A 26,581-nucleotide genomic window follows, 5' to 3' on the forward strand; every position below is an offset into this window, starting at 1 on the left:
TCGCGAGCGCCACGCAGCCGCGCGTGGCCTTCTTCGTCTTCGGAGAACTTGCACGCTCGCACGGACGCTCATAGCGAAGGGCTTCATAATGTTAAAGCAAGGCCATAATAAATTTATTATGTCAGGAAAGTTAGCAAGGTACGAACTAAGCTGATTAATTATGCAAACTGAAAGCACGAATGAAGCCTAGGAAGAAAGCAAGAACAGCGAAATTTGAACCAATGATGCGATGGGAACATTTCATGAAATAGACCCGGCAACAAGAGGCACATGACAAAGAAAAGGCTGAAGTGTTTGTCGACTATAAATTTTATTAAATTTTTTTTCGTTTGGAGGAAGCAACAAAAAGAACAATAACCACCACACAATATAGAAGTGTGTTTTCACTGGGTATTTTTGGACACTGTGGCATAGCGTCTAACGCTATGGCTGATTTTTCAGCAAAGTCCGCGTTTTGGGGTCCTGTTATTCCGAACATTCGGTTCTTGACAACTGCCCGCTTTCAACGTTTCTAGCACTTCCACTACTTCTGACACGAGCCTGTTTTTGCTGCAGCGGATTTTCACTATACTTGTCATCCCGTTGGAGTCTCCACCTACGCATCTCACGGCATGCGAGGTGTTCATGACCCTCTTGCGCTGCTTAATAGCACGACTGAGTATCAAGGCGAAAGCCTTCAATGGTTCAGGCTCGCGTCCGTCCGTTACGCTCTTCAACTCGATAAGAAAAAAATCCCTGTGCACGATGGGATTCGAGCCACCATCCTTCCGTTCCTCAGCCGAGCGTGCTAACGACTACGCTACTTCCTGCCAACGCATATGTAGTGCTTGTCTAGGACGCTGGAAAGTGTTAACAGAAAGGCATCGAATCAGACGGATGCCTTCCAAATGGCCTCCAGTGTCTCGAGAATTTAAGATTCACAAAAAATTGTGTACTTAATTTACATCTTAACCACACATCAGTGACACAGCAGCAACACCGCTCTAAAGGATTTCTTCTCACCGCACTTTAGGGTCAACAAAGTGCCCCCCCCCCCATGAATTTTTGTTTATTTATGCCGATAGGGGTTCTCTTGGTCGAACCTTCGTGGCTCATGAGACGAGAGTGAACCCGTTGATAACATTCTCCTTTCCTGCTAGCGGGCTGCTTCTCTGAGAAACACTTTTTTTGAGACACCACTCCCTCGATCAGGACTGAATCTTCCTATTCCGGTTCTGCTCTCCTTCGGTGAAAACGCCAGAGGAACTGTCCTGAAGTCAGTGTGCGATTTTCTTCGCGAATATACCAGTGTGCATGGAGATTCCTGACTTTGTTATAATTTTCTAAATTATATTACTTTGAACTGAAAAGTGAACCAATGGCTGCCTAACCTAACTAGTCAAATGTGATTGTCCTGTTTGCGTTTGCAACGTACCCTGGGCAATCCCGCACTGTGGGTATGTGCCACTCGAGCAGTGGTCAACAACAACAACAATGGTCACCAAAAGAAGTCGGTAGAGGCACGTTAGACTGCATTGTTGTGAGAAGGCGTCAGCCCACCCGGTCACTTTGTGAACGCTGTCACCACGGGCTTGTCATTTGTTATTTCTTGTCATTGTAATTCATTGTCTCTGCGCTCCTTCCACTGGGTTTTCGTAAACGTGTTCTCACGGCAAGTGGCCCTATAGAGATTAGCTCGAGAAACTTTCCATGCTCCTAAAGTATTATGGGAAGGACACTACGTTCCTCCAGTGTTGCTGCGTGTCAGTAATTCATTTTTTTCAACCCCTCCCTAACATGCGTGCTTCACGATAGCCACTCATTGCCCGGTGTATATGAAATGCGCGTATGTTTAGAATCATGCAGGACAGAAGATTCGTTTCTTTGGAGGACACAAGTCGGCTGGTTCATTGGCTCTGCAACAGACCGTTTGCAAAATCGGTAGGCCGCTTTCCGTGCAGACGTAAGATTCCAGAACAATTGTCGGCCGACGGTCAGGCCGCCGAGGCATTTGTTACGGCTTTGATCTGTAAGTATTGAGCAAGTGTCTTTGTTCAATACTTGCCTCCTGGACAACGGCCGTCTGAGGTAGAAACTTGGCTCAGCAGGAGAGGTTTTTTGGGCGAGACCTATACTCATACAAGAGCGACTAACTCTCCCGCAATGTACAAACATTCACTATAAAGTCAATTTCACCTCTAGCAACTGAGAAGCTCGAGCCGTATCGGCACAAGAAGGAAGTAAGTAATTAACGATCAATCATTGTGTTCGCTTGAAAACCAGGATTTGATTTAAGTAATGGATGCGTGGCGCCACCTGTCCACATTCAATCCTAAACTAGAGCAGATCACACACTCTTGTTGCTTCGTCCAAGCAAAGAAGCGCCAATGGAAAAAACAACCGCAGTGGACACAGGTAGACCCAAATGGCGAAACGGAATTTCTAATAAGCACCTTTTTAGAGAGGAGAAGCGGCGGCAGAACAACAGGTAGTGATCGATCTACTGTCTCAGGTTAGACACAAAATGGGCACAGTGGGGAGACCGGCCGACCAGATATGTGAAGGTAGGAGTTTAGCAGAGGAACCTGGCAACGAAAACGCGCGAAAGAGACCTCCAGTCTGCGCGAGCGCCAGTCTCAGCTACTCCAAGGATGCAGGAGGTGCTGATATTCGGGAGATGATGCAAGAGCCGAGGCAGGAAACTCTTGAAATATGGTGGTGCTGCAGCAGCGAAGCTTCACCGCAGCTGTATATGCACAGGCCGGCAGCACAGAAACAATTGGGCCTTGGTACGGAATATGCAACCTCAATTAAGTGAAAGCCCATGTGCCCTGTACCCAAAGCAACCGTACCGATCGTAGATGGAGGTCCCCTACCCTTACTTCCTGTCCCCTCATCTCCCTCGTATCACTTCTTCAAATTGCCTGCTATCCTTTATTTCCGCTGCCCCAGCTCAGGTTCCGCCGTAGTGATGGGAGATGCCGGGGTTAGCAAAAATCTTTTACCTTCCTTTTTGTTTTTATTTCACATTAAACACTACTACAATTTAGATGGAGGGGGATCAGGAACTTAGAGGCGAAATGCCCGAGGCTCAGTGGGTGTGGGTAACGAAGAACAAATAGACAGAGAGTCTGTCATAACCATATTACTTGGGAAACAGTAGTTTCTAATTTACGTAAGGCTAAGATCATTGCTAATAATTCGGCCAGATAAATTGTGGTGAAGTCGGGAAGACAGAGAGAAAAGGACTGGAAGGAAGGAAGGAAGGCCTCAGACGTTGCTGGCACATACCCACTACGGGGGAGTGGCCAAGACACAGGCGGTTAATTACTGGATACAGGAAATTTTTGACGGGAAAAGCAGTGGAAATAGTATGTAGTCTGATAGATTGGAAGAGGGAAGGAAAGGGGTCCAGTTAACTTGGAGATCGAAGACGGGACAATTGCTTAATGTGCATAATAGTACACAATGCCTGTAATGTTGCAATGGCTTACTGACAGAGATCAGGAAAAAGAAATTAGAATGGGAGTCGCTGCGTTTCTTGAAGAAAATTTTGCACAGCAGAGCGCACACTCCTGTCGCTTCGTCCAAGCAAAGAAGCGCCAATGGAAAGAACAACCGCGGCAGACACAGGCAAGCCCAGTTGATGAAATGGAATTTGCAAAAGACGCTTCCTCAAATGAGAAAAGCGGCGGCAGAACAGCAGGAAGTGATCCATTGTCTCAGGTTCGGCACAAAAAGGGCACAGTGGGGAAGCTGCCAGGCCAGATCTGTGAAGGTAGAAATTTAGAAGGGGAACCCGGCAACGCAAGCGCGTGAAAGAGACCTCTAGTCTGCGTGAGCGCCAGTCTTTGCTACTCCAAGGATGCAGAAGATGCTGATATTCGGGAGACGATGTAAGAGCCGAGGCAGCAAATTCCTGAAATATTGTGTAGCTGCGAAACCTCACCTGCTCGCAATAACCGACGAACACTTCAGCCTTTTCTTCGTCAAGTGCCTCTTGTTGCCCGGTCTATTTCATGAAATGTGCCCATCACATCCCTGCCTCAAGTTTAGCTGTTTCTCTTTTCTTTCCAGGTTTCGTTCGCGCTTTCAATTTGCATTACTAACCAGCTTAGTTGGGACTTTGCTAACTTTACTACCTTCATAAATTCATTACGGCCTTGCATTATGAAGCCTTTAGCTATGAGCGTCCGTGCGAACGTGCAAATTCTTTGTTGATGACGAAGAGGGACACGCGCGGCTGCGTGGCGCTCGTGACCTCAGAAGAAGATTGGAAGCCCTGCTGTGCTGCATCATCCTGCCCGTCGCTCCTCTGCTTCGCCTCTTGACCCCTTCCCTGGGCATCTTCGCTGTTTGCTGCAGCGGCGACCTGACGTCGTCTCGCTGGCCTTCCTACGCGCCGATGGGTGAGCGAGCCTCCGTCTCGATTTTCGCCAGCTTGCTAAGCTCCCCGAGCGGGAGGCCGTGCTGAAAAACCTGACCGGCGCCTCTCTTCGGGCTATCGTACTGAGTACTCTTTAAGTCAAAGCGAGATTAGACTGGCACTAACTACACAGCTTAGTCCTTGCGGTGAAGGCTTTGTCATTGGGAAGGTTACGTCTTGTTGGTGTCTCTTTAGTGTCGGTCCAGAGTCCAAAGGGTAACTTGCATCTTGAGGAACTGACGCCTCTGGCTATGTAGCTGTACCGTATTCAGCCATTTCTGGTCGTGACCAGTTCGTTTGATGAAGTATATTTTTTTCTGCTCCCATACCGGCACGGTTGTCAGCCCAGCCAGGCGATGTCGCTGCTCCTGCTGGTGGCTCCTCCTCGAGCGGCACTTCCGAAAGCACACCTACCGGCACTCGGACGAAGACCGACTACACTACCTCGACGGCCGTCGAATCACGTGAGTTGATATGGTGCATCCCTTTGCGGTGTGCAATGCTTCCGATGCGCGCTGGTGCTCTCTATTCCTCTTGACCATTGGAGTGACTGACGAACGCCTTGAACCGCATTCCTATTCGCTTCTTTACGCTTGCAGGGTCGTCTCTGGCGCCCAGTGTTTCCGGGTCTTCACTCAGGGGTGAGAGAGAAAGCTGAGATTTTAGCAGAGTGGAGTGTAGGCCGCGTTAATAGGACATTTTGAACTGACTGTGCGCAACTAGGAAGGGCGCAGAGAAAGGACAGAAAACTGTTGCATACTGTATAACGATTTTGGTTTTCCTTAGTAGCTGCATACAACGGTGTCAGACAAACGGCAAAAGACAACAGCACGCAACAGCATAAGACAACAGCTTGAACGTTTTTAGTGCGAAAACACTATTTGCCTCCCAGCCCGCCAAATCAAAGTGTGGAAGTGAAGCATCTGATATTGTCACGAAAGGAAACGAAAGGCGCATAGCTGGCTCTCTACGTCAGTGGACACTTCAATCGGACGATGAGCTACGCGGCGGCATTGACAGGTGTGCGCTGCATACGTTAGCGTTGACAACGTTGTTGCAGAGACGCGGCACTGGAGCAATACGCCGCCGGCCTTCATTAGGCTCATCGGTGTTGTTGCGACTGAAGGAAGGATGAAAAGGAAAGTTGACGTTGACTCTTCCTGTCCCCTCACCTCTTTCATTTCATATCTCCATTCTGCCTGCTATCCTTTATATCCGCTGCCCCAGCTCAATTGCTTCAGTATCGATGGCAGATGCCGGGGCTAGCAAAAATCTTTTCCTTCCCTTTTGCTATTATTTTTAATAAAACCGCTACCACCACCACGTTGACCCCGTTTTAGACCGTTGATTTTGAGGAAAAGAAATCGGCATAACTAGCTGCTTGGGTCAGTGGACACCTCCATTGCGCTTTGAGCTATGTGGCGGGAGGAAAAATTGGGGTTTGAGGGAAGGAAATGGCGCAGTATCTTTCTCGCATCTCTGTGGACACCTGAACCACGCCGTAAGGAATTTGGTAAAGTAGTAGTGAGAGGGGAATGAAGAAACAGGTGCCGTAGTGGAGGACTTCGGAATAATTTCGACCACTTAAGGGTATTTAACATGCACTAACATTGCACAGCACACTGGCGCCTATTGAAGCGAAAGCTTCGCTACGCTAGGGAAAGCCGATTTCGCCGTGCGCTGCAGGTTGATCTTCAAGTGAGCCAGAGGTCGTGTGGCTGTAGGCGTTAACGATATGTGATCCACCATGGTGTCGCAACACATAACCTTTGGCCTTTCGATTCGCCGGTAGAGGGCGGTAGAAAAGTGAAGTGACAATCGCGTGATGTGCGATGGAAACTACCGTTGTGACATCAGTCTGGGGGAATATAAGCCGGAGCCGTGCGCTTGACTTCGACGCGAAAGAGGACTGTGGTGAGGAGCAAACGTATAGCGTTCATTAGGTGGCCAATCTCTCGCGATCAACCATCAATTTTACGTTACACATTACATTAACGTTAGAGACGCCAAGCCGCGTCTACTTGCCCGATGCCCTACAGCTTTCGCTCTGTAACCAGGTTCAGCAGTAGTTAAACCGCAGCAAATTTTGCGTTTCGCCTCGATAAAAACGCGGCCGCCGCGGCCGGGTTCGAACTCGGGAGCTCCGGATTAGTAGCCGAGCGCACTAATCACGGAGCCACCGCGCCGGTAGTGAAAGATGTGCGCTGCATACGTGGGCTCTGACAACGTTGTGGCAGAAAAGCGGAACTGTAGCAATAAGCACCACCGCGGCGGCTTCGTTTTTATGGAGGCTAAGGCGCCCGTGTGCTGCGCGATATGAGGGCATGTTAAAGATCCCCAGGTGGTCGAAATTATTCTGGAACCCTCCACTACGGCAACGCTTTCTTCCTTTCTTCTTTCACTCCCTCCTTTATCCCTTCCCTTACGGCGCGGTTCAGGTGTCCAACGATATATGAGACAGATACTGCGCCATTTCCTTTTCTTAAAAGCAATTATTATTATTATTATTATTATTATTATTATTATTATTAATATTATTATTATTATTATTATTATTATTATTATTATTATTATTATTATTATTATTATTATTATTATTATTATTATTATTATTAGCAATAAGCATCCGCCGCGGTGGCTCAATGGTTAGAGGACGGCTGCTGATCCTGGGTACCCGGGTTCGAACCCGACCGCGGCGGCCGCGTTTCGATGGTGGCGAAATTCAAAAAGCGCCCGTGTGCTGTGCGATTTCAATACACGCCACATATTTCTACAGCACCTACTACTACGGTACCTCTTTATTCTCTTTGTCCCTCCTTTATCCCTTCTCTTACGGCGCGGTTCAGGTGTCAGCTTATATGCAAGACAGATAATGCGCCATTTCCTTTCCCCAAAAAACCAATTTTTCAGCATTAAGCCGCCGGCGTTCATTGTGTTCATTGGCGTTGGCGTTGACAGTGTTGTAGACTTAGTTGATTTTAAGGGACGGAAAGGTTCCTAACTGGCTCACTCGGACCATAGACGCTTCATTAGCATTTTGAGATACGTGGCGGTGGGGTCCACCTGAAAAAAAAAAAACGTGCTTTCGCATAACATTCCGTGCTTAGCAATGCTAGAGCGCCAGCCATTTCGTGTACCTCTGTATTTTTTGTACTCGCTATATTTTCGCTGTTTTCCTTGCATTCTTACTGCACGACATTGGGTTATCACGGTTCAGAGGTTTCTGTGCTGTGCATCCTATTGACAGCGCAGCCGCAGAACTAGCAATTTATAGGTCACACAACTTTGAAATGGCGCAGATAGGTTCCGAGAGAGGTAGGGTTAACCTAGTACGACCCCAACTACGACGTCTGATCGCAAGAAAAATATAGGAGTACTGTGGAAACCACGCGGCCTGCCAAGGGCGCTTTGAACGCAGTTGGAAAGTGAGACTTGAAAAGTAATACGGTAAAGTTAAAAAAAAACCAAGATTACACCCAGCATATAAGGCGCATGATTAATTTGGATAGATCTGTCGTATATGCCTATTCATTTATCTCGTAGCACTCGTAAGAGTCTTGCCGCTCGAATTGGAGGAACAGTATTGCGGCTGTATACGCCCAATAAGCAGTTATTTTCTAGAATACATTTTACGCTAAGGGTAAAATGAAATTGGCCTTTACGGACCGATACTCGTGTTCTATTGAAAAAACTTGCTCCTTTGTTCGGAAATTAGCTTTTTTAGTCTAGAAACACCCGCCGCGGTGGCTCAGTGGTTAGAGCGCTCGGCTACTGATCCGGAGTTCCCGGGTTCGAATCCGACCATGGTGGCTGCGTTTTTATGGAGGCAAAACGCTAAGGCGCCCGTGCTCTGTGCAATGTCAGTGCACGTTAAAGATCCCCAGGTGGTCTAAATTATTCCGGAGCCCTCCACTACGGCACCTATTTCTTTCTTCTTTCACTCCCTCATTTATCCCTTCCAGTACGGCGCGCTTCAGGTGTCCAACGGTATATGAGACAGATACTGCGCCATTTCCTTTCCCCAAAAAACCAATTATTTTTATTCCAAACGGCGATAACTTAGTCCTTTTCGGCCTGGTCGTGTCGAGATTGAACTCAGTAGTGAAAAAAAATGGTCCATTTTAAATCCAAATATGTCGGCTATAAATCAGTGTTTTGCAGCCAACAAACGTTAACAAAAGCCAGAAAGACCCAAGCAGAAGATTTTTATTGCGAACATGAGCTGGATGGAGTGGTTATGATTGTCCCTTTATCACACATTCAGGGCTTCTGCTTACCCCGTACCATGTTCCGGAGTTTAAGAATCGACGAAGCCTTTCGCAGCGTTAACTGTTCCTAGCTTTTTTTTTCTCAGTTTGAGCCGTTCTTGGCGTCCGCAAGCCGAACGCCGGGCGCCCAGAGGAAAAAACACACCTACCACCTATGACAGCCCAATACCTCCCACAGGACACGTCCCGAAACTCTGCGGTGGCGTAGTGGATCGAGCATTAGTCTAATATATCAATTCTAATATGCGTTAATTGCCCCGTGACCATAGGCCACCTAATGCCGTGTTATTAGCGTTACAAACTCGCAACCATCGTGTTGTTTTTACGAGATAGATTCGTTGTATTCTTCCAGAAGTTCCAGTGCCTCAGCAGTCGCTTCAGCCGTTGCAGCAAGGTGCGTCCCGACTACAGCACTCAAGCTTTCGCTTTTGTCTTTCGTCTGCTGCCCTAAATGTTGTATTCCGGAAGTGGGCAAGGGTGATGGCAGTGCGAATGTGCAAACAGCGTGTGCAGTTTTTCAAGCACCGCTTGACCCTGCCGTTCAGCGTTTACACATAAACTGACACTCTGTTCTCCAGCCAATAGGCGAACAGATACGATTATCTGCATAGTTTGGACTAAGCCGGCTACACACCTAACACTTTCGATTTTGCTTAAGACTGTATGTTGGCACCTTGAGGGATAAGTCATTAGCCATGTATATGGCTGTGCCTTGGGATATGACATCTGCTGTGCAAAACATTTGTGCTTTTAAGATCGAGATGGCATCGCGGCATACAAAAAAAAAGATATGTCCTCAATGTCTTGAAAATTTTTAGCATCTGCAAGAGTTCTGTGAGGTGGATTTGTAGCGGAAGTGTAGGATGAGTCATTAAGGGACAGAAGGTGACTAGTACACGAGATATGCCTTCTCATCGGGAGTATGCCGAGCGTACACTGCAAGGAAGCGTGGCCTATAACTCGAAAAAGACTGAACAGCAGAAAATTATGATTTTACCACAGTGCTCACGGCTTCCTTTTCTGTCCTCGAAGTTAACGTCCTTTACTCGATTGGAAACCGCTGGGGATAAGAGTTTAATGGCGAATACCTTGTAACCGGCCATTCACTGACGACATTGCCTTGCTAAGTAACCAGGGGGATGAATTGCAAAGGCATAGTCAATGGCCTAGACAGGAAAGAAGAATGGCAGGTTTAACAAGTGATATGCAGAAAAACTAGCCAGGCGCACGTAGTGTAAGGGAACAAATCTACTTAGGGCAGGTAGTGAATGCAGATCCGAACCACGAGCTTAAAATCATCGAAAGAAAAGGAATGGGCTGGGGTGCGTTTGGCAGAACTCTCACATCACGAATGCCACTTCACTTGTATTTTTTAAGAGGAAATACATAACAGCTGCATCTTACCTGCACTCGCCTACGGGGCGGAAACGAGGAGGCTAATGTAAAAGGTTCAAATTAAGTACAGAGCAGGGAGCTATAAAAAAATTGTAAATGCAACGTTAAGACACAGGGGGAGAGGAGAGTGGATCAAGGCACAAATGAGAGTTAATGACAGCCTATGCGGAATCAAAGAACTGTGCTTGGGCAGGGCACGTAATGCGTAGGCAAGATAAGCGGTGGTCGTTGAATATAACGGATAGTATTTTAAGAGGAGGCAAGTGCACAACGGGATGGAAGAAAGTTATGTGGACGGATGAGAGTTTGAAGTCTGCGGGGATAAGGTAGCCATAGCTGGCACAAGACTGAGTTAGTTGTAGAGATTTGGGAAAGGCCTTTGTACAGCTGTAGACACAGTGAGGCTGATGCTGATGATGATAGTTTACATATGCCATACCATACCATACCATACCATACCATACCATACCATACCATACCATACCATACCATACCATACCATACCAAACCATGCCATACCACGCCATACTTTAGAAATTTTTCCTTTACATTAGCTTCCATCTCACCCGTTCCTTTTCTTTCAACAAGGAATGCGTGGTGGCTATAAATGCTACACCAGGCAACAGATATTCGCCAGGGAAGAATGGATGACTGGGAGTGAAAATGTCGGTCAGAAAAAATCTTCATCGAGTTGATTTTTTGAGATTTGATTACGCCAAAAGTATGCAAACCCGTTCGGCTTTTCCGATGGTTGGCGAAAGCTTTGGGAGCTGTCTTCGCGTCACAAACTGCTCTTCCGTTAATCGCACATGCATCCTCTGACTGTAAGACTTTTCATGGAGGCAAGAACGTAGACTGGCGTTTATTCCTGACGTCGCCTGTCTATTTTTTTGGCCCGCATTGTGTAGCGGAGGGTCCAGAAACCTTTTTATTCCGTCTAAAAATACCGACCTCAAATACATGACCAAAATGATTTCTTGCAGGAATACTGAGAATTTTCTTACTAGACTAGTGCTTACTGTTTAGTTTGTTTCTTTCAGCGGAAATGTAAGTAAAATCTCTAAATTGAGCATTTCTTCGGAGGAATTGTTAGCGCTACTTTTATAGCGTTGCCTCATCTTCTAATGCGTTATTCACGCCGAAAGCAATAAAAACAGAAGATTAGATTGCTGAATTCATGAAATTCGAGCACAATGAGGCATTCGACTTCTGATTAATAACCACTTTAGCGAAAATTGCTTTTTTCCACTTAAGGGAGGGGGGGGGGGGGGCGCCACCAGCACTCGTTTTGACGGCCGCTTTTCGAAAACAGGCATACCTGGACGCGGAGACCGCGTTTCGAATGAGACGAAAGAAGACTTTCGTGCACTGAGCTTCCTCGCTCTTAGCCCGGAGGTTTTGTACGTGTTTCTTCGGCATTGGCACGTTACATCTCATTACTTTCGCGTTCTTTTTCTACGAGATTAACGCCAGGTTACAAGCATAATTAGGTATTGCTACTCGAAATGATGGGGAAAAACCATGGCCCCGCATATAAGGCAACCGCTGTATCATTTAAATGACATTTGTTGCATTGGATACTGAAATTTGGTTGCCAAGTATGAAAACTGATTTTGACGTTCAGTTTCACAAATCAAATGCCAAAAAATTCAGACGGTGAAATTCTTGATTTTTATTGACAACTTCTTAGCCCACTTAAGAAAGAAATACTTGGAGAAAAACTTTTGTGTGAAACGTATGCGTTAATGTAGAGCGAATATCCTTTATAATGCAGTGCACCAGTTAGTATAGCAAACAGAATGGGAGAGGGTGCGTGCAGAGGAAGATGAATAAAATCGAAACCCAAGCTCATTTGCTTCGTTTTCGAGTGATAAACGTCGGTTATTGTTTTGCAGCCCGGTTGCGGCCCACGCAACCGTATCGGCAGCTTCTGTCGCAGCTGGCTCATGGTAAGTGCCTATCAATTGCCTCTTTCGGTCTTTGTGCCATTCGTGCAATACTTTCGCACGGTATCGTTGGCTGAAATTTTGATTTTGTTTAAAATATATAAAATGTTATAACCAAGCAACTTTATATTAAATGTATATCTAACAAAGAATTCATGCATAATCAACATAGTGATCATGCGGAAATTAGAGCGTTTAGAAGATGTTCAGCGTTTAATGAATTTCGATTTCCAATAGCCGCGGAGGCAGCGGCGCTGCACTGAAAGGAGGGGTTACGCTAAATCCGTCATTACTGACACTCATATATACAGGCGCACTAGTGCATTAGTTCAGTGTTTGCAAAACAAAGATGCTTGGAGCGTGTTGGTCCTTGGAGGACACCCACCTAGCGCTTTTTCTTGACTGAACCATGGCAATTTTAGATTGAGGGGGAATGACAGGCTCATTATTGCTCTGCCGACCTGCTTTATTCTACAATCGGTCACTCAAGTAGACACCGAGGAAATCTCCGCGGAATTGTGTTCTTTGTAGAACTTGTTTGGTTCTTCGTGGCAATGATAATCTTTGTTCGGCAGGAAAAGACGTATTTATTGCAGAAAAATTTAGATTTAGCCACACTGCTTCTTTTCATGCCGCTCAATGCAAGCTCGTGACGTCATAATGAATATGACTTCGTGATCACCGCTCAGATGTGAATAGTGGTATGGCCGGGCCTTACTGATCTACAGCTAAAAAAAATATGCGTTGACACCCTGTTGTAGCGGTACCTCTATTTCGATTTTCTGTCTTATAGAAGATCAATGTTTACTTAAATCAGCCTCTCGTTCGTTAGAACGCGGTGCCATACAAGTGCTGGTCAACCTCAATCTGACCAACATTACTATTGTTGCTAAACTGTCCTCATTCTGCCCTCCTAGGGAGAACAGGTGCATCATGCTGCTCCTCTTCTCTTTCCTCATCGCGCTGCTGGCTGTGCTGTGCTACCTGGTCCTCATCCTCATGACAGGCAAGCGCGGAGAAGGCTAGCTGTCTTGTGCGCAGAAACCCGCATCGAAACTCAGATGAAATATTTAAGGAGTTCTTCGCCATCCTCGGGCCGTATATTGCAACGGTTTCGTGGTCATTGCATATAGTTGTCATAATAATACGTTTGTTTGCTGCGCCACCGCTGTCTACACTAACACCACCGCTCCGGCCTGGCCGAGCCACTATATCCACGTTCCGGGAATCGGTCGCAAATCCAGGTTTTTCCCCGAGAAGAAGAAATGAACTTATCACTTAGCTTTCCTGACGCATAACGTTAACTCACTCTATTACTGCATTATTAGAGAGAAGAAAAGCTTGGCCTCACGCAAAGCCCTGAATAGAGGTCCGTATCTGTATAAGTATCATCATCTGTATTTTCTAGCAGTGTCCGCACAGTGGGCGGGTCGTACTCAGCAATTCTGGACAAAGGCATTTTTGAGCGAGAAACCGTTTATAAACACAATTTTTTTCAGAGAGTAACATTTCACTATAACTATTGACATATTCACAGACCACCCGACGGCCGTCTCGTATTTTATTTTCTATTCACGTTTTTGCTATTGTCACGAAGTGGTGACTGCACTCGGATCCAGAGAGCAGAAAGGCTGCGAAAATTGTGTCTAAACAAAACTCTTTATTTGGGCTGACTTGCGCCAACAATGGACTGAATCATTCGGCGGCGGCATAGCAACAAGTGTACTCGGCGGTCGTCGAACAGAATGCTCGCCGCTGTCGGCCGTGCTCAATTTAAAGCTGATAGCGAACTTTCGAGATAAAGCGTGCAAAGTTACTGGAACATTCTGGAACAACGTAGAATAAGCTCTGCCTGGCTGCGATCAATTGCGATAAATCTAGGAGCGTCTTGCGTCGCAAACAAAGCGATAAAGTGGCGTGGCGGCAGATTTGAAGAAGGAACAAACACTGCAAAGATTCGCGGCACTATCGTGAAAAGCATACCACGTTGATTTTCTATGGCAGTCTTAACTGTTCGATGTGGTCGATGGAAACACTTTATACGAAAGATTTTGCTACATATCAGAAAAATGGACCATTAACTTCAATTTTTCCACAACACTGTCTTTCAATTTTTCACTGCTCAGAATGGTAGACGCTTGCGCTTTCAAATTACGTCTTCAGATGGAATGAAACGTATGCGTTGTAGTTATTTTGCCTTGAATGGTTCGGTCTTCAGACGGCGGTATCCCTCTTCGCAACTCCGCAGGTTTAAAAAGTTAAAGAAAAGGGGATAATTTCACTACCGAGGTCAGCACTAAATACATAAAACTCAAACTAAATAAAAAATCTAGTAAATTATCCGCCTTGTTGATGGGGGTGTTTCCATTATTTCACTTTGGATCAGTCAGCCTGTACAAGTCTTCCAACCTAATAATGCGCGCTAGACGAGGCCCTGTGTATATGTGTATAACCCTGTGACAGCTCAGCACTTTCAGAATGCCACAGGAGAGACTCAGACGAAAGTTTTAAAACGAAAACGTGATCCGCTGCACCCAATGTTTCAGCACCGGGCGTCGGCCACGGAGCCTGGAAATGCGGTTAACAGTGAGAATGTACCCATTAGGGCGGAAGAGGTGCTCGTAATCGTGCACGTAGTGAGCTGTTCACTTTGGCGACTTCCTTGCCTGACTCGAATATACTTTGCACACTTTAACATGCGTTTGTATAAATATTTATTTAGCTCTGCGTTTCTATTGTGCAAAAAGCACATGAGCCAGTGAGGCCTATAGCGTCGAGATAGCTGAGCGTTCGGTATCTGGCCACACAGTAAGCGTCGCCTCATTTATTATTGTGCCCTAAGTATTGTCTGTTTGCTTTCGCAGTTCCTCCAGAGCCTACCACGCCTACAACGACGCCAACTACCACAACCACTACAACTACCACAACCACCACAACTACCACAACCACCACAACTACCACAACCACTACAACTACAACCACAACTACCACCACCACAACTACCACCACCACAACTACCACCACCACTACAACTACGACCACAACTACCACCACCACGACTACAACTACCACAACCACTACAACCACTACAACCACTACGACTACCACAACCACTACCACCACGACTACCACCACGACTACCACCACAACTACCACAACCACCACAACTACCACCACAACTACCACCACCACTACGACTACCACAACTACAACTACAACCACAACTACCAGCACCACTACTACCACCACAACTACAACTACTACGACGAGCACCACCAGTACAAGTATGTATAACGTTGTTATTTGTGTCAACGCTCGAGTGATCAGTCCTTATGTTCAGAAGAGCTTCTGTGAGATAGTGCAATGTGACTAATAGCGCTTGATAATTTCACTGAAATCACTTAGTTTTCTGAATGTAGAACTTGGCTCTCTGGGTTGGGCGACAACTCTCACTATAGGTTTACTCTCTTTCGCAGTATTTTCTTTATATGCATGGAAAACAAGGTAACTAAAGACGATATCCTTGTTCAGTCTGGGACTTTATTTCTTGTAACAGGGAATTGTACTGAACAAATTTTGACTGTTCGGGTTTAATATAGCTATGCGCAGTTAATCGGCATAAAACAAGCAGAAGGACAGACTATTTGCGGACACTAGGAAGGCTGAATAGATCGATTACTAGGGGAGAGCAGTGAAGTAGTTTAACGCGTAAACGATGACTGCCGCCACCTATATTGGTGTCACGCATTGAACCATATGCGACATGCTACATAACGTGGTGAGGCAAGGCGCAAACACAGGAGCAGGGCAGGCGGACGCAATGCTGCAGTCAGCAATGGTTGATTCTATCTTGACTGCCAATGCAAGCAGTTAGAGCTCTAAGACTAAAAACCACCAGGCATCGCAAAGGACCACATCTGACCACGGCTGCTTGCTTTCCCCTCACCGCTTGTAGCGACACTGGCGCCAGGACCCATGGGGAGGAGACAGGTGTGGTGCGTGTTCGGCACCTTCCAGCAGGACTACGACGCGATAGACCTGGCACGGGCGTGCGACTTCGCCTTCATTCCGCTGTACACCCGGGCAGGACAGGACACCTTGCTGGACGACAGCCATGCAGACGTCCAGAAGATGCTCGCCATGGTCCCTCGCTTCCCCCGCACAAACTTCGCCATCAGCTTCCCGCATGGGTAAGATTTCTGCTCCTCCATGCGCTTGCGGCGAAAAATAGATTTGGTGTAATCATCCTCACCGAGGGTCAAGTATTAAAACTGGAATATGCTTTTTCCCCAACATGTGTTCTTTAACTGCGGCCTGGTAGAGTTGTGATGTTGAACCGGAATCGCAGGTGGTCCCGCACTTTGCATACGTTGCCAGATGACTGACACAGAGTTAAAATTTATTTCAAGAACACTATTAATAACATCACAAAATGAACAAGGATTGATGGGCAGCCCGAATCCGCTGGCAAACTGGTAGCGGACTGAGGCTTCCCCCCGAATACTGCCTTCTCTCTGCCATAAAATATTTGTTGTGTGGTTCCTGTGCGAGCCTGTTAACAGGACCGTAGATAACGATGCTGTTGGGACTGGGTTAGCGGCAAAGGCGCCTCCGGCTCAGTGTAGGGCCGGAGTAAACTGAGATGCAAAAGTGCACGAAGACGATACACTGTAGGCACAATGTGTTGCATCTTGCGGGTTCTCAAGAAGAGAGAGCTGATACATGTTGCTGATGCTGTTCATAAATAGAAGCAAAGTTCCTCTGGTCTTCACGCATTGTACCTATTGCCATAACGTCGCGTGACGTATCTTTGGGAGAGGGTTGGAAGGGGAGCCCAGGTTAGGAGGTCAGCTTGGCGCTGGCGGTTCTTTGGAGGTGGCAGCCGAGAAGCTCGGAAAAGGCTACGGCGCCGATCGCCATCGTTGGGAAGACTACCCGTACGCTTTGGTGTCGAGCCCTGGTCGTGGCGCGAAAGAAACAGATAAGTGCGAATGTACGACGTAAACAATGTTATTGTACAGCCGCCCCTCACTGCTGAGGTTTTTTCTGTCCGAGATCGCGTAGACAGCCATAAACCCGCGAAGCGTGTAATTGGAGTGGATCCGCCTTGCGAGAGGTTCTTTATTGTAACTCCGTGGGAAACACTTTGGGCCAGCCGTGACAATGAAATCTTTGCCGGGCACAAGAATATTCATGAAATAAGTAAAAAAAAATGTTCAGCTTGGCAGGCAGGAATTAGGATGAAACGGTTTGGGTTTCAGTGTTTTAAGTTAGGCTGGAGTAAACAAGATGGATCTTGTAAAAAAGCTGGAACTTAAACAGTCTACGTTCGCCCAATTCACAAAAATATACTGGAGAAAAGCTGTGCCCTATTTTGGAGCTTCCGCGTGCAGGTTTTTTTTAAATATTGAACTGATTCATCTGGGATATCGTGGCATATTGGGGTCCACTACCCAAATAGTGATTTTACAAGCCCTACGCACCTTAAGAGAACAGAACATTCACCTCTTCGGATTTGTCCCATCCAAAATGAGGGTCGGGGCTCCCTTACTCTCTTAGAGCAAAGCCAGTGGCGAGGATGATCACCTCTGTCAAGTCCATTGGTCGAAAAGTTGAACTACTGTCACGAACAGCTTCTTTCTTGACCCCGTTGAAACGACCAGATTTACTATTCCCGTAATGCTATATGCTTAATGCATGGCTTACGTGTAATTTCATATGGAATCCGTAAATTTCGAGTTTTCCTCATAGGAAGCATGTAAAATCTATATAGACAATACCGAGTCGACGTACGGAAAGGCCATTCCACATTGGGTCATTTCACGGCGTCATGTACATACATCCAATGAAAACCATGATGAAACGACACGTAAAGCATATGGATATCGCAAGAAAACTTACAGAAAGCATCCGTAATTCCGTAGTTTCAACGCCGCAAGTAGTTATTCCATTATTGAGTGCGCACAGCTCAAGGGAACTTGCCAACAAGGGTAACTTATATTAGCGTGCGTCTTAATCCATACCGAGTTTCCTGCTTAGTGAAGCCATGTTATTTTTCGTTGGTAGATGTTCAGTCTTCAAAGTGGTTATCGTCATGCTCAGTGACCTCTGGGCTTCCCATGCGGTTTACCGTTGTTGCAGAAGAATCGCCGACGTGATGGCGCACTTGAGGGGTTCGTCGGGGCAAAACAAGCTGCAGAACTACTGGTCGAGGAACATATTCCACCACGCTGTCCTCGACCTGGAAGTCAAGCCGTGGCAAAATCGGTCCATCCAAAACGAAGTCAGCGCGGTTTTCAACCTGCTCAGGGTAGGTACGGCCGCGACACTTCTCGAGTGCTACCTCCTGAAGCGAAGGTTCCCGGTTTATGCGTAGTAGTCGGTGCTGTCAACATCAAGCGTCCGCCCATGTGCCCGACAGAGCGCAGAAAGTGCGGGTAGGAGAGGAGGGCGCATAGCGTAAGCTGACCATAAGTGATATCGGAAGCCGAGGAGCAGTTAGTCAGCCGGGACATAGAGGGCGCCAAGCGGGGAGCGCTTTCGTGTTGCAGCCAGCCCCGTAGTCGCCATGCGCGGATCAACTTGGCGTTAGTTGCACGGAGGACCAACGCCGTGCAGAAATTCGGGCGAAAGACGGGGCGGGTAAACGAGCAGCTAGGGCTCGCAAGTGGGAACATGGATAGGCGGAGTAAAGATCGCCGCATCCACCTAAACGTTCCTGTAAGAAGCAATTGGCCGAGGCCGTAAGGCGCCTGCTAATTAACCCAGGGGTGAGGGCGTGGTCTTAAGAGTGAAGGACCCTGTATTGCTGAGTTTTATTCCTCGTTTGCTTGTGATGGCGTCATGGCTGATATAAGCGGGAACGTTAACGTCGCAACTTCGCGGAGATTCTCAACATTGTAGTCGGCCAGCAGGCTGTTGTTCTGTTTGGTCACATTCGCAATTCTAATGACATGCTAGTTGCTCTCACCCGAGTTGTATTTCTTTCGGTGCGTGGCAGTGCCTTTTCGAAAGCGAATTTTTGTTGATCTGACAAGTGATAATCTTTGCTGCGGGAGTGTGCGTCGAGGTGCACTAGTCTGCGGAAGGCATTGCACGTTACTTGCTGCACCGCTGCGCCGCAGATTGCTTTTAACTGCAATAGCTGCAACTGTGTTAGGGAGGTATCACAGTGTTTGCTGCATGGTTGCCTTTAGTAACAGACTATCATGAACGTCGCATTATCCCGGCACATCATTCTCGCATTAGGAATGGATTCCTCTTCAGGAAATCTTGTCTGTCCTGTGACATGAGACATTCAGTGGCCAAAGAACGTGGTGTCTCGTCCGCAAGTAATGTTGGGCTACGCAAATACGGGGATCACTAGTGCTTTATGCGCAGTGGATGGCGTCACAATCACTTCTACGCACCACAAGCGAAAAGTCGTCCCCGTTGAAGACCACAACTGCACTCCCGTATGCAGGTGCTGAGAGACAGGCAGCGGGATTTGAACGGCACCCATCCCAGTGCTCGCGCACCCAGTGGCGGCTTCATAATCCTGGGCGTCCGGATCTGGCCGGCCAACGAGGCGCTGTTCCTCGGAAACGTCAGCCAACACCTCGAGTGAGTATAAAAGGTTTCATCCACTTTTTTGATGACATTCTTGATGCTGCATCTGAGCTTCAACCACTTAGAACCTACTCGGAACAGCCGCTTTTTGTCGCAGTTGGCTTCACACATTCGGGTTACCCATGTGGTGGTGTTGTACGCTCATCTACTGACCAAGACCATTTTTACAAACACAGGGGGCGTTTGCGGCTGCCGGACTCTCATGGTGGGAAGAATTAGGCTTAGTGCCCATAAGAAAATATTTAAACAAAATTTTCAAACCAAATTTCGGAATTCACAGTGCATTTATGATGTCGCCTTTTCGTTAAGGACAACCAAATTCATCCTAGAACAGATTGTTAAATTATGCAGCGTCATTTCGAATTTGGTAAATACAGTTGCGGTTGGGCGTGTGCATTGAGATACGGCTGCACTCGTGCTTCAAGTGGTGGCTGGACAGATCGACCTGTGGAATGTAAAGATTTTATTTCGATTCCAGGCACTCATTTCTTCGATTTTTCATTGTAACATGACGCCACACACCGTCGTTCCTTAAAAAGGTACTCAAGGTTCCTCATATTTCGGCATCATAGCTGAACGATGCTCTGTTAATAACAAAGAAAGACTCAGAAAAATAAATAAAAGAATTGATTACGATTAGAAACGCAACAAGGATATGTTATCAGAATAGAATTAGAATTGAAATACAATCAAAATAGATTGGTGAGGGAAAGACACTGGAAAAAGAATTGGCACAGGCTCAGAATTGGAATAGACTGGCGAGTGAAAGAAATGCCAAATGCCATCTCGTTTTCTTCGCTTCACACATTGATCGCTCCTAAATATTTTTTCGCCAACTTCCGTAAACAAACAAACTAGCTCAAGTTCACGCTCCAAAGAAGTGGTCACCCGAGAACTTTTGCCGTCATCCGCACCAAATCTGGCGTTCTTCGTGGCCCTTTCGCTCACTGTTACCCAGGCGGTTTCCGGTGGAAGGCCTCATCCCCTGGACGCACTTCACGGAGGACGAGTTTGCCGCCGGCTACCCGGAGTGCATCATCACCGGAGCGTCGCCTCGGAATAGCACCAACAACAACAACACCGTTAGCATAGTGAGCAACGCTGCCCGTGATGTGTGGGCTGCCGTCGCTACAGCGCTGACGTTGACTCCACTTATTTTAACGGCGCGTTTCTGTAATACCATTAGAAGCCTCATCGGGCAAGATATGTATTGTAGGTCATAAAATTCGCTGATTGGGTGAAGGAAAGGGAGGTCACGAGGCCGAATAATTTCCATTGGCTGGAGGGAAGTAATGTCACCAGGACGGAAGTGAAGCCACTTTCTGTAGAGGCATCAACAAGTTATGCTATCGCATTTTCAGCACGTAATGTAGCCATGTTTCCCTGTGAATTTCTTGAACCTGTAATCTCAGCCAAGAAAATGGATGTTTTGGGTTTAGGTTTATGGGGTTTAACCTCCCAAAGCAACTCAGGCTATGAGGGACGCCGAAGAGAAGGGCTGCGGAAATTTCGACCACCTGGGGTTCTTCAACGTGCACTTACATCGCACAGTACACAGGCCTCTAGTATTTCGCCCCCATAAAAATTCGACCACCGCGGCCGGGATCGAACCCGCGTCTTTCGGGTCAGCAGCCGAGCGCCCCAGCCACTGAGCCGCTGCGGCGGCTAGAAAAGGTTGCGTTAAAGTTAGGAACCTCCAGTAATTCTTGGCTACTGAACCTCAGAATGCAGAGCTGAAAAATGATAAGAAAATGTAAAAGACGCGCTCCTACTACGCCCGTGCGAACCTTCGGTGATTTGGAATATTCGATCGATTAGTAAAATGTATGATTCGAGACGATTAGTAGAAGATTAAAAGAGGATTAGCAGCAGGTTAGTAGAACACAGGAAGAAGATTAGAGGGAGTGTGCGCATCTCATGTACTATCGCGAGCAAAATAGAACGGGACGCATGCTCCCGGGAAAAAGTATACTGTGGCTCTGCCTCGGTGACCAGTGGCGTAGTGTTGGTATACCAGCGGATAGAGCTTGCTCGTCCCCTCACACCTTGACACAATTTAGGCGAGTGGATTAAGTGGCTGCACAGAACTAAATTTTTTCCGCATACTCGCGTCTTGTAAACTTTTGATCGCGGTAGTACGTAAATGATACGGTTGATGTCAACGTTCCGCTCTGCTCTTTTTTAACACGATCTACAACTTTCGCATTGGAAGTTCTTTCTGAAGCCAACATTCAAGATGTGAGGCAGTTAGTCGTGCCAACTAACTTTGGAGAAACGGAAAATACGAGAGGCCACGCCAGTCACCTTCGCGCGCTTGTATGTGCACTCCCAGACACCCTTACAGCGTTTGGGGGTGTCTTGGAGGGCATCAACACAACGGTGACATGTAAGATATGAACTCTAGAAGAGGAATATTATAATTCTAGAAGAGAATGAGTAGCCGATCAGTAGAACCGTGCGTATTGCTGCACTCTTCGTCGCTTTGACAGCAGTCGCTCGTAAGTTCCAGGCGCTGGACTGGGTGCAGAACAGCACCTCGTGGAACATCTACCCGTCGGTGGCCATGTCGTTGACTCTGTGCACGCGTGTCTACATGACCTCCACTCAAGCGACCGCCCAGTTCGGGGATACCTGTGTGAACGCCGGCACGCCTCCGGGCACCTCGGACACAGTGAGGAAACTGCATATTTATGTCTTCATCGTATTCTCGTGTACATATGTCTCTACTTGTCACTGCTGGCTTTGACGCAGACTCTTCCATGTCGGTACTTGCCACAATGTAGCCTGCGTTTTCTGAAGGATATACAATTAGACGGATAGGATATACATTTACTGTGTTCCGATTTCTTTATTTGTGTACGAAGTGCATTCTCTTTTTACTTAATATAACATGCAGATGATGATGAAGGGACCGGAAGCGGGCGGAGTGGGTGAGGGTACAAACTTGGGTTAATGACACCCTATTCGAAATCAAGGGAAAGAAATGGGCTTGGGCAGGGCATGTAATGCGAAGGCAAGATAACCGATGGTCCTTAAGAGTGTACGGAGTGGATTCCAAGAGAAGGCAAGCGTAGCAGGGGACGGCAGAAGGTTAGGTAGGCGGTTGAGATTAAGAAGTTTACGGAGAGGGGGTGGACGCAGCTGGCACAGGACAGGGTTAATTGGAGAGAATGGAGATGCCTTTGTCCCGCAGTGGGCGTAATCAGGCTGATGATGATGATGACTAAGCAATATATGCAATTTCAATGTCACTGTGTTCTGATTTCTTTCTTTGTGCACAAAGTGCGATGTGTATATTTGTACGCTGATGATTATTGTACCTAGTTGTATACGCGCTGTCTACGTCTATTTTGTAACCGCTGCTGTTGCGCCCAGTGGGGCCAGGGCTTCGTCAGGAGACTACCTCCTCTTGTCTTTCCCCACGAGCAGTACCATCTATTGCCCATACAATAAACAATTTTATTCAATTTTTGTAGCTTGTATAAGACATGGGTCCTATCGTGCTAGTACTGAGATGTATACCTTTTGGGCAATAAAATAACAAGCCGCCACGTAGAACACTAGAACTGTTCACGTGCAGCTCAAATTACGAACCGCCTTGGACAAACGAATACAATTCTTCTACACACCTATCTATGACCCTGCTAAAATGCGCTGTGTTTGAATCTAGATGAGACATAATGTGCCTATTTGAATCGTATTTTTTTTAGAAACAGGTCATCTACCCTTAGAGAAAACAATGGAATCTTTATGTCCGACATAAGCTCTCTCATCAAATCCGTCGCCTTTATAAATACGACTGGTAGATAATTAAGACAGCAGTTGAGTGTGGTGTTTCGATATTCTGGTGGCCGTGCATCTTCGGTGCACGTGATTGTTTCAAATTCAAATTCAGTTTATTTCCGTCAAAACAACTGAGGTAGCTCAAACAAAAATTGAAGCAAGTTCACTTGATGCGTTGGAGCCCCGCTTTTAATGGCACACAGTCACGGCAGAATTCTGTTCTAGCAATATGCGCATTTGTATTTTACAGAAAACAGCGAAAAGTATAAATTGCATAGACTAAAACCAAGTAAAAGAAGTTTATGTCATTTTTAATTAATTATACAATTCTACTACAATATTCAAGTAAACAAATACAGTGCAGCCAAAGCATTTCTTTTTACAGCAAAGCCCATGCACAAGATGCTGAGTTTAATCATCTCAAGCTAAACGAAATAGTAGCGTTTGGACAGTGATCATAAATTTGGTGGCCTGGTCCGTGCTTCCCAAGGAAAGCCTCAAGCTCGGAGATGTTAGTGCGGTTAATATAAATTCGATTGCGGTGAAGATTTATTAGTAATGTTGGAAGGGAATGACGTAACATTTGATAACCTAGCTTTGTTCTTGAAAAAGGAATGTTCCAAGGTATAAAAAACGCGTCACGAAGGCTTGTTAACTTGTTTAATTGGGCTATTGCATTAAGCTCTTGCTAATTACTGCGGAGTTGTTCGTGTCTTTTTGCATATTTTCGCCAGCGTCAACTTGTGATCAGCCCCTAGAATATGACGAATGGACTTGTAGTGTATATATATATATATATATATATATATATATATATATATATATATATATATATATATATATATATATATATATATATATATATATATATATATATATATATATATATATATATATATATATATATATATATATATAGATTTAAGAGAAGTGGGCACTTCTACAAAGACACTTTTATTTATCAACGTTTCGACCGCGGTGCGGTCTTCTTCAGGACTGTAGTGGTCTCGCGTCAGATGGACGTTTTAAAATAAAAGTGTCTTTGTAGAAGTGCCCACTTCTCTTAAATCTGTATTCTGCGGAGCCAACGCAACCTACGTTCGTAACATATATATATATATATATATATATATATATATATATATATATATATATATATATATATATATATATATATATATATATATATATATATATATATATATATGCGATTTAGATTAGTTATGGTTATTGTTCCCCATATAATAAAGCAATAGTTAATATGAGCAACAATTAATGCATTATATTATGTAGTTTCGCGGCTTGTAGTAGGAAGGGATGGAATGTTGCCAAAATTCTAACAGATCTGGATACTTTTGTTGTAATATAATCAACATAATTAACAATTAGGCTTTTGTATTTTTTACTTTTTTCCAGTACTGCAACGACCCCATGAAGTTGTACCTGAATTTCTCAATCATGGCACAGGAGACTGCATACGCCGTTCCGCCCAACTTCACCGAGTACCTCTCAGTCTTCGAAGTCATCTACACCGCTACGCTGAAAGTGAGGTGCTTAATTATACACCGTCTCTCTTTAACTCCGCCGCTACCATATTGCCGATGAGAAAATAGAACACAGTCTAGTTTCCCAGCAGGACTGGACGCCGTGCAGAGAATAAGAACATGACTGTAGTGCAAGCAGAAGACGAAAGACAGGGTGACAGACACGAACAGCAAACATGACAGCAGAACATGACATGTCATCACAAGCGGCAGCAGGATCGTTTTCGTAGAAACGCCATCTCTATCAGATAGGAATATATGAATGGAGTGCTAACACATATCCGCGCATCTTTTCAGTTTCAATTGTTGTCCTCTTTTGGTTTTTTTTTTTGCTTCGCTGTATTTTGGCTCTGGTGTATTTCCTCCGAGGAATGTTGCGAAGCCGGTGCGGCACAGAAACATTTCTGTGTAGCTACTCGCCGTAGTGGCTCTTTGGCTTTAGCGTTCGGCTGCTGACCCTATGGTCGCAGTCTTGAACCCGGCCACGGCGGCCGTAGTTCGATGGAGGCGAAGTAGGAAAAACTCTCGTGTGCTGTGCGATGTTAGCACACGTTAAAGAACTCAAGGTGGTGTAAACTATTCCGGAGCCCTCCACTACGGCGTCCCTTATAGCTTGAGTCCCTTGGGGAGGTCAAAAGGCCCCGCGTGCGCAGGCATACACTTCCTCCCTCCTAGCAACGCAAAGATGAACACTCTACCGGTGGAAGAGCGTGCATCGTCGCTCTATGTATATACTGCGGAGAGCAAATATCCAAAGGGCCGTTAGGCCAACGGAATGGATTTGAAGACGAGACAAAAGGAACAGTGGAAGGCGATTTGGGTGAATGAGCGTAGGAAGTTTTCAGGGACAATAGGGAGACAGCAGCTACCGCAAAACAGAGCTAATTGGAGGTCAGTGCGAAAGGCTAATGCCGCGCACTGTACGTAACTGTGCTGGTGATCAATACATAGTTGGGTGCAAACCAGTTCATCCCCTAACACCCTTTTCTTGCACATTCCTCCCAGTTGTGCGAAGTCAGGCGCCGTTACGGGGCCAATGTGAGCCTTGCGCTGTTCGACATCGAGTGCGAGGACTGGCGGAATGCGTGCAGCAGCACCGACTCTCAAATCGTCGCCGGTGCTAACAGGATCCGCCGCATCTACGACTACAGCGAGCACCTGACACACACATTTATCCAGAGCGATCCAGGCTGTCCGTGACGGAGCCCGCCGGAGAGGCCGTCCCGCCTGACGTCTCGTTTTACGCTGGTGACCGCACGGATGGCGTCCCAGTGAATACGTGACGGTCCGGCGTTCGTTCGAAGACGTAACCTATTGACGCAATTGAGAACTTTCTGCCGTGTTATTAATAGTGCGAATATTAATCGTTTATTAGAAAACTTTCTGCTGCGTATTTGACGTATGAAGTGCTCCAGGAGTATGTTTTTTTTTTTTTGGCTTCAAGTGTGTCGATGATTTCGCGGCATTCGTTTTATGCATGTATTTTTTTGTGACAGCTATCTCCGGCGTGTTATATTATTCTGTGATAGGAGCTCGTGTCCAATGCACGTTGCTGTCTTCGATGCTGCTAGTTTGGAACACGAAACTTCTAGTGCACGCTGGAGTATTTGCGGCGCGTCATTGTGCCGCAAT

The 26,581-nt window shown here is 46.3% G+C and overlaps 2 protein-coding genes across 2 annotated transcripts; both read left to right on the plus strand.

Moving 5' to 3' along the window:
- Positions 1–6,152: 6,152 nt before the first annotated feature.
- Positions 6,153–13,040, plus strand: LOC144119825 (uncharacterized). The gene is made up of 4 exons (XM_077652355.1): positions 6,153–6,193; positions 8,966–9,067; positions 11,964–12,017; positions 12,932–13,040. Exons 1-4 carry the CDS (start codon positions 6,153–6,155, stop codon positions 13,038–13,040), a joined length of 306 nt encoding a protein of 101 aa, XP_077508481.1.
- A 2,144-nt stretch (positions 13,041–15,184) lies between these two features.
- On the plus strand, positions 15,185–26,419 carry LOC144118731 (uncharacterized). Its single transcript, XM_077651575.1, has 8 exons — positions 15,185–15,298; positions 15,970–16,204; positions 18,156–18,324; positions 19,477–19,616; positions 20,581–20,713; positions 22,126–22,293; positions 24,822–24,950; positions 25,955–26,419. Exons 2-8 carry the CDS (start codon positions 15,990–15,992, stop codon positions 26,147–26,149), a joined length of 1,149 nt encoding a protein of 382 aa, XP_077507701.1. The 5' UTR covers positions 15,185–15,298; positions 15,970–15,989; the 3' UTR covers positions 26,150–26,419.
- The last annotated feature ends 162 nt before the right edge of the window (positions 26,420–26,581 follow it).

Source organism: Amblyomma americanum, chromosome 2 (genome assembly GCF_052857255.1).
Source record: "Amblyomma americanum isolate KBUSLIRL-KWMA chromosome 2, ASM5285725v1, whole genome shotgun sequence".
Lineage (NCBI taxonomy): Eukaryota > Metazoa > Arthropoda > Arachnida > Ixodida > Ixodidae > Amblyomma > Amblyomma americanum.

Excerpts from the sequence above, each read along its gene's own strand:
- LOC144119825 (XM_077652355.1), top strand. The coding sequence starts at position 6,153 with ATGGTGTCGCAACACATAACCTTTGGCCTTTCGATTCGCCG. Across the intron at positions 9,068-11,963 it reads GCTTCAGCCGTTGCAGCAAG|CCCGGTTGCGGCCCACGCAA; the intron begins GTGCGTCCCGAC and ends ATTGTTTTGCAG. Across the intron at positions 12,018-12,931 it reads TCTGTCGCAGCTGGCTCATG|GGAGAACAGGTGCATCATGC; the intron begins GTAAGTGCCTAT and ends CTGCCCTCCTAG.
- LOC144118731 (XM_077651575.1), top strand. The coding sequence starts at position 15,990 with ATGGGGAGGAGACAGGTGTGGTGCGTGTTCGGCACCTTCCAGCAGGAC. Across the intron at positions 16,205-18,155 it reads GCCATCAGCTTCCCGCATGG|AAGAATCGCCGACGTGATGG; the intron begins GTAAGATTTCTG and ends CCGTTGTTGCAG. Across the intron at positions 18,325-19,476 it reads CGGTTTTCAACCTGCTCAGG|GTGCTGAGAGACAGGCAGCG; the intron begins GTAGGTACGGCC and ends TCCCGTATGCAG.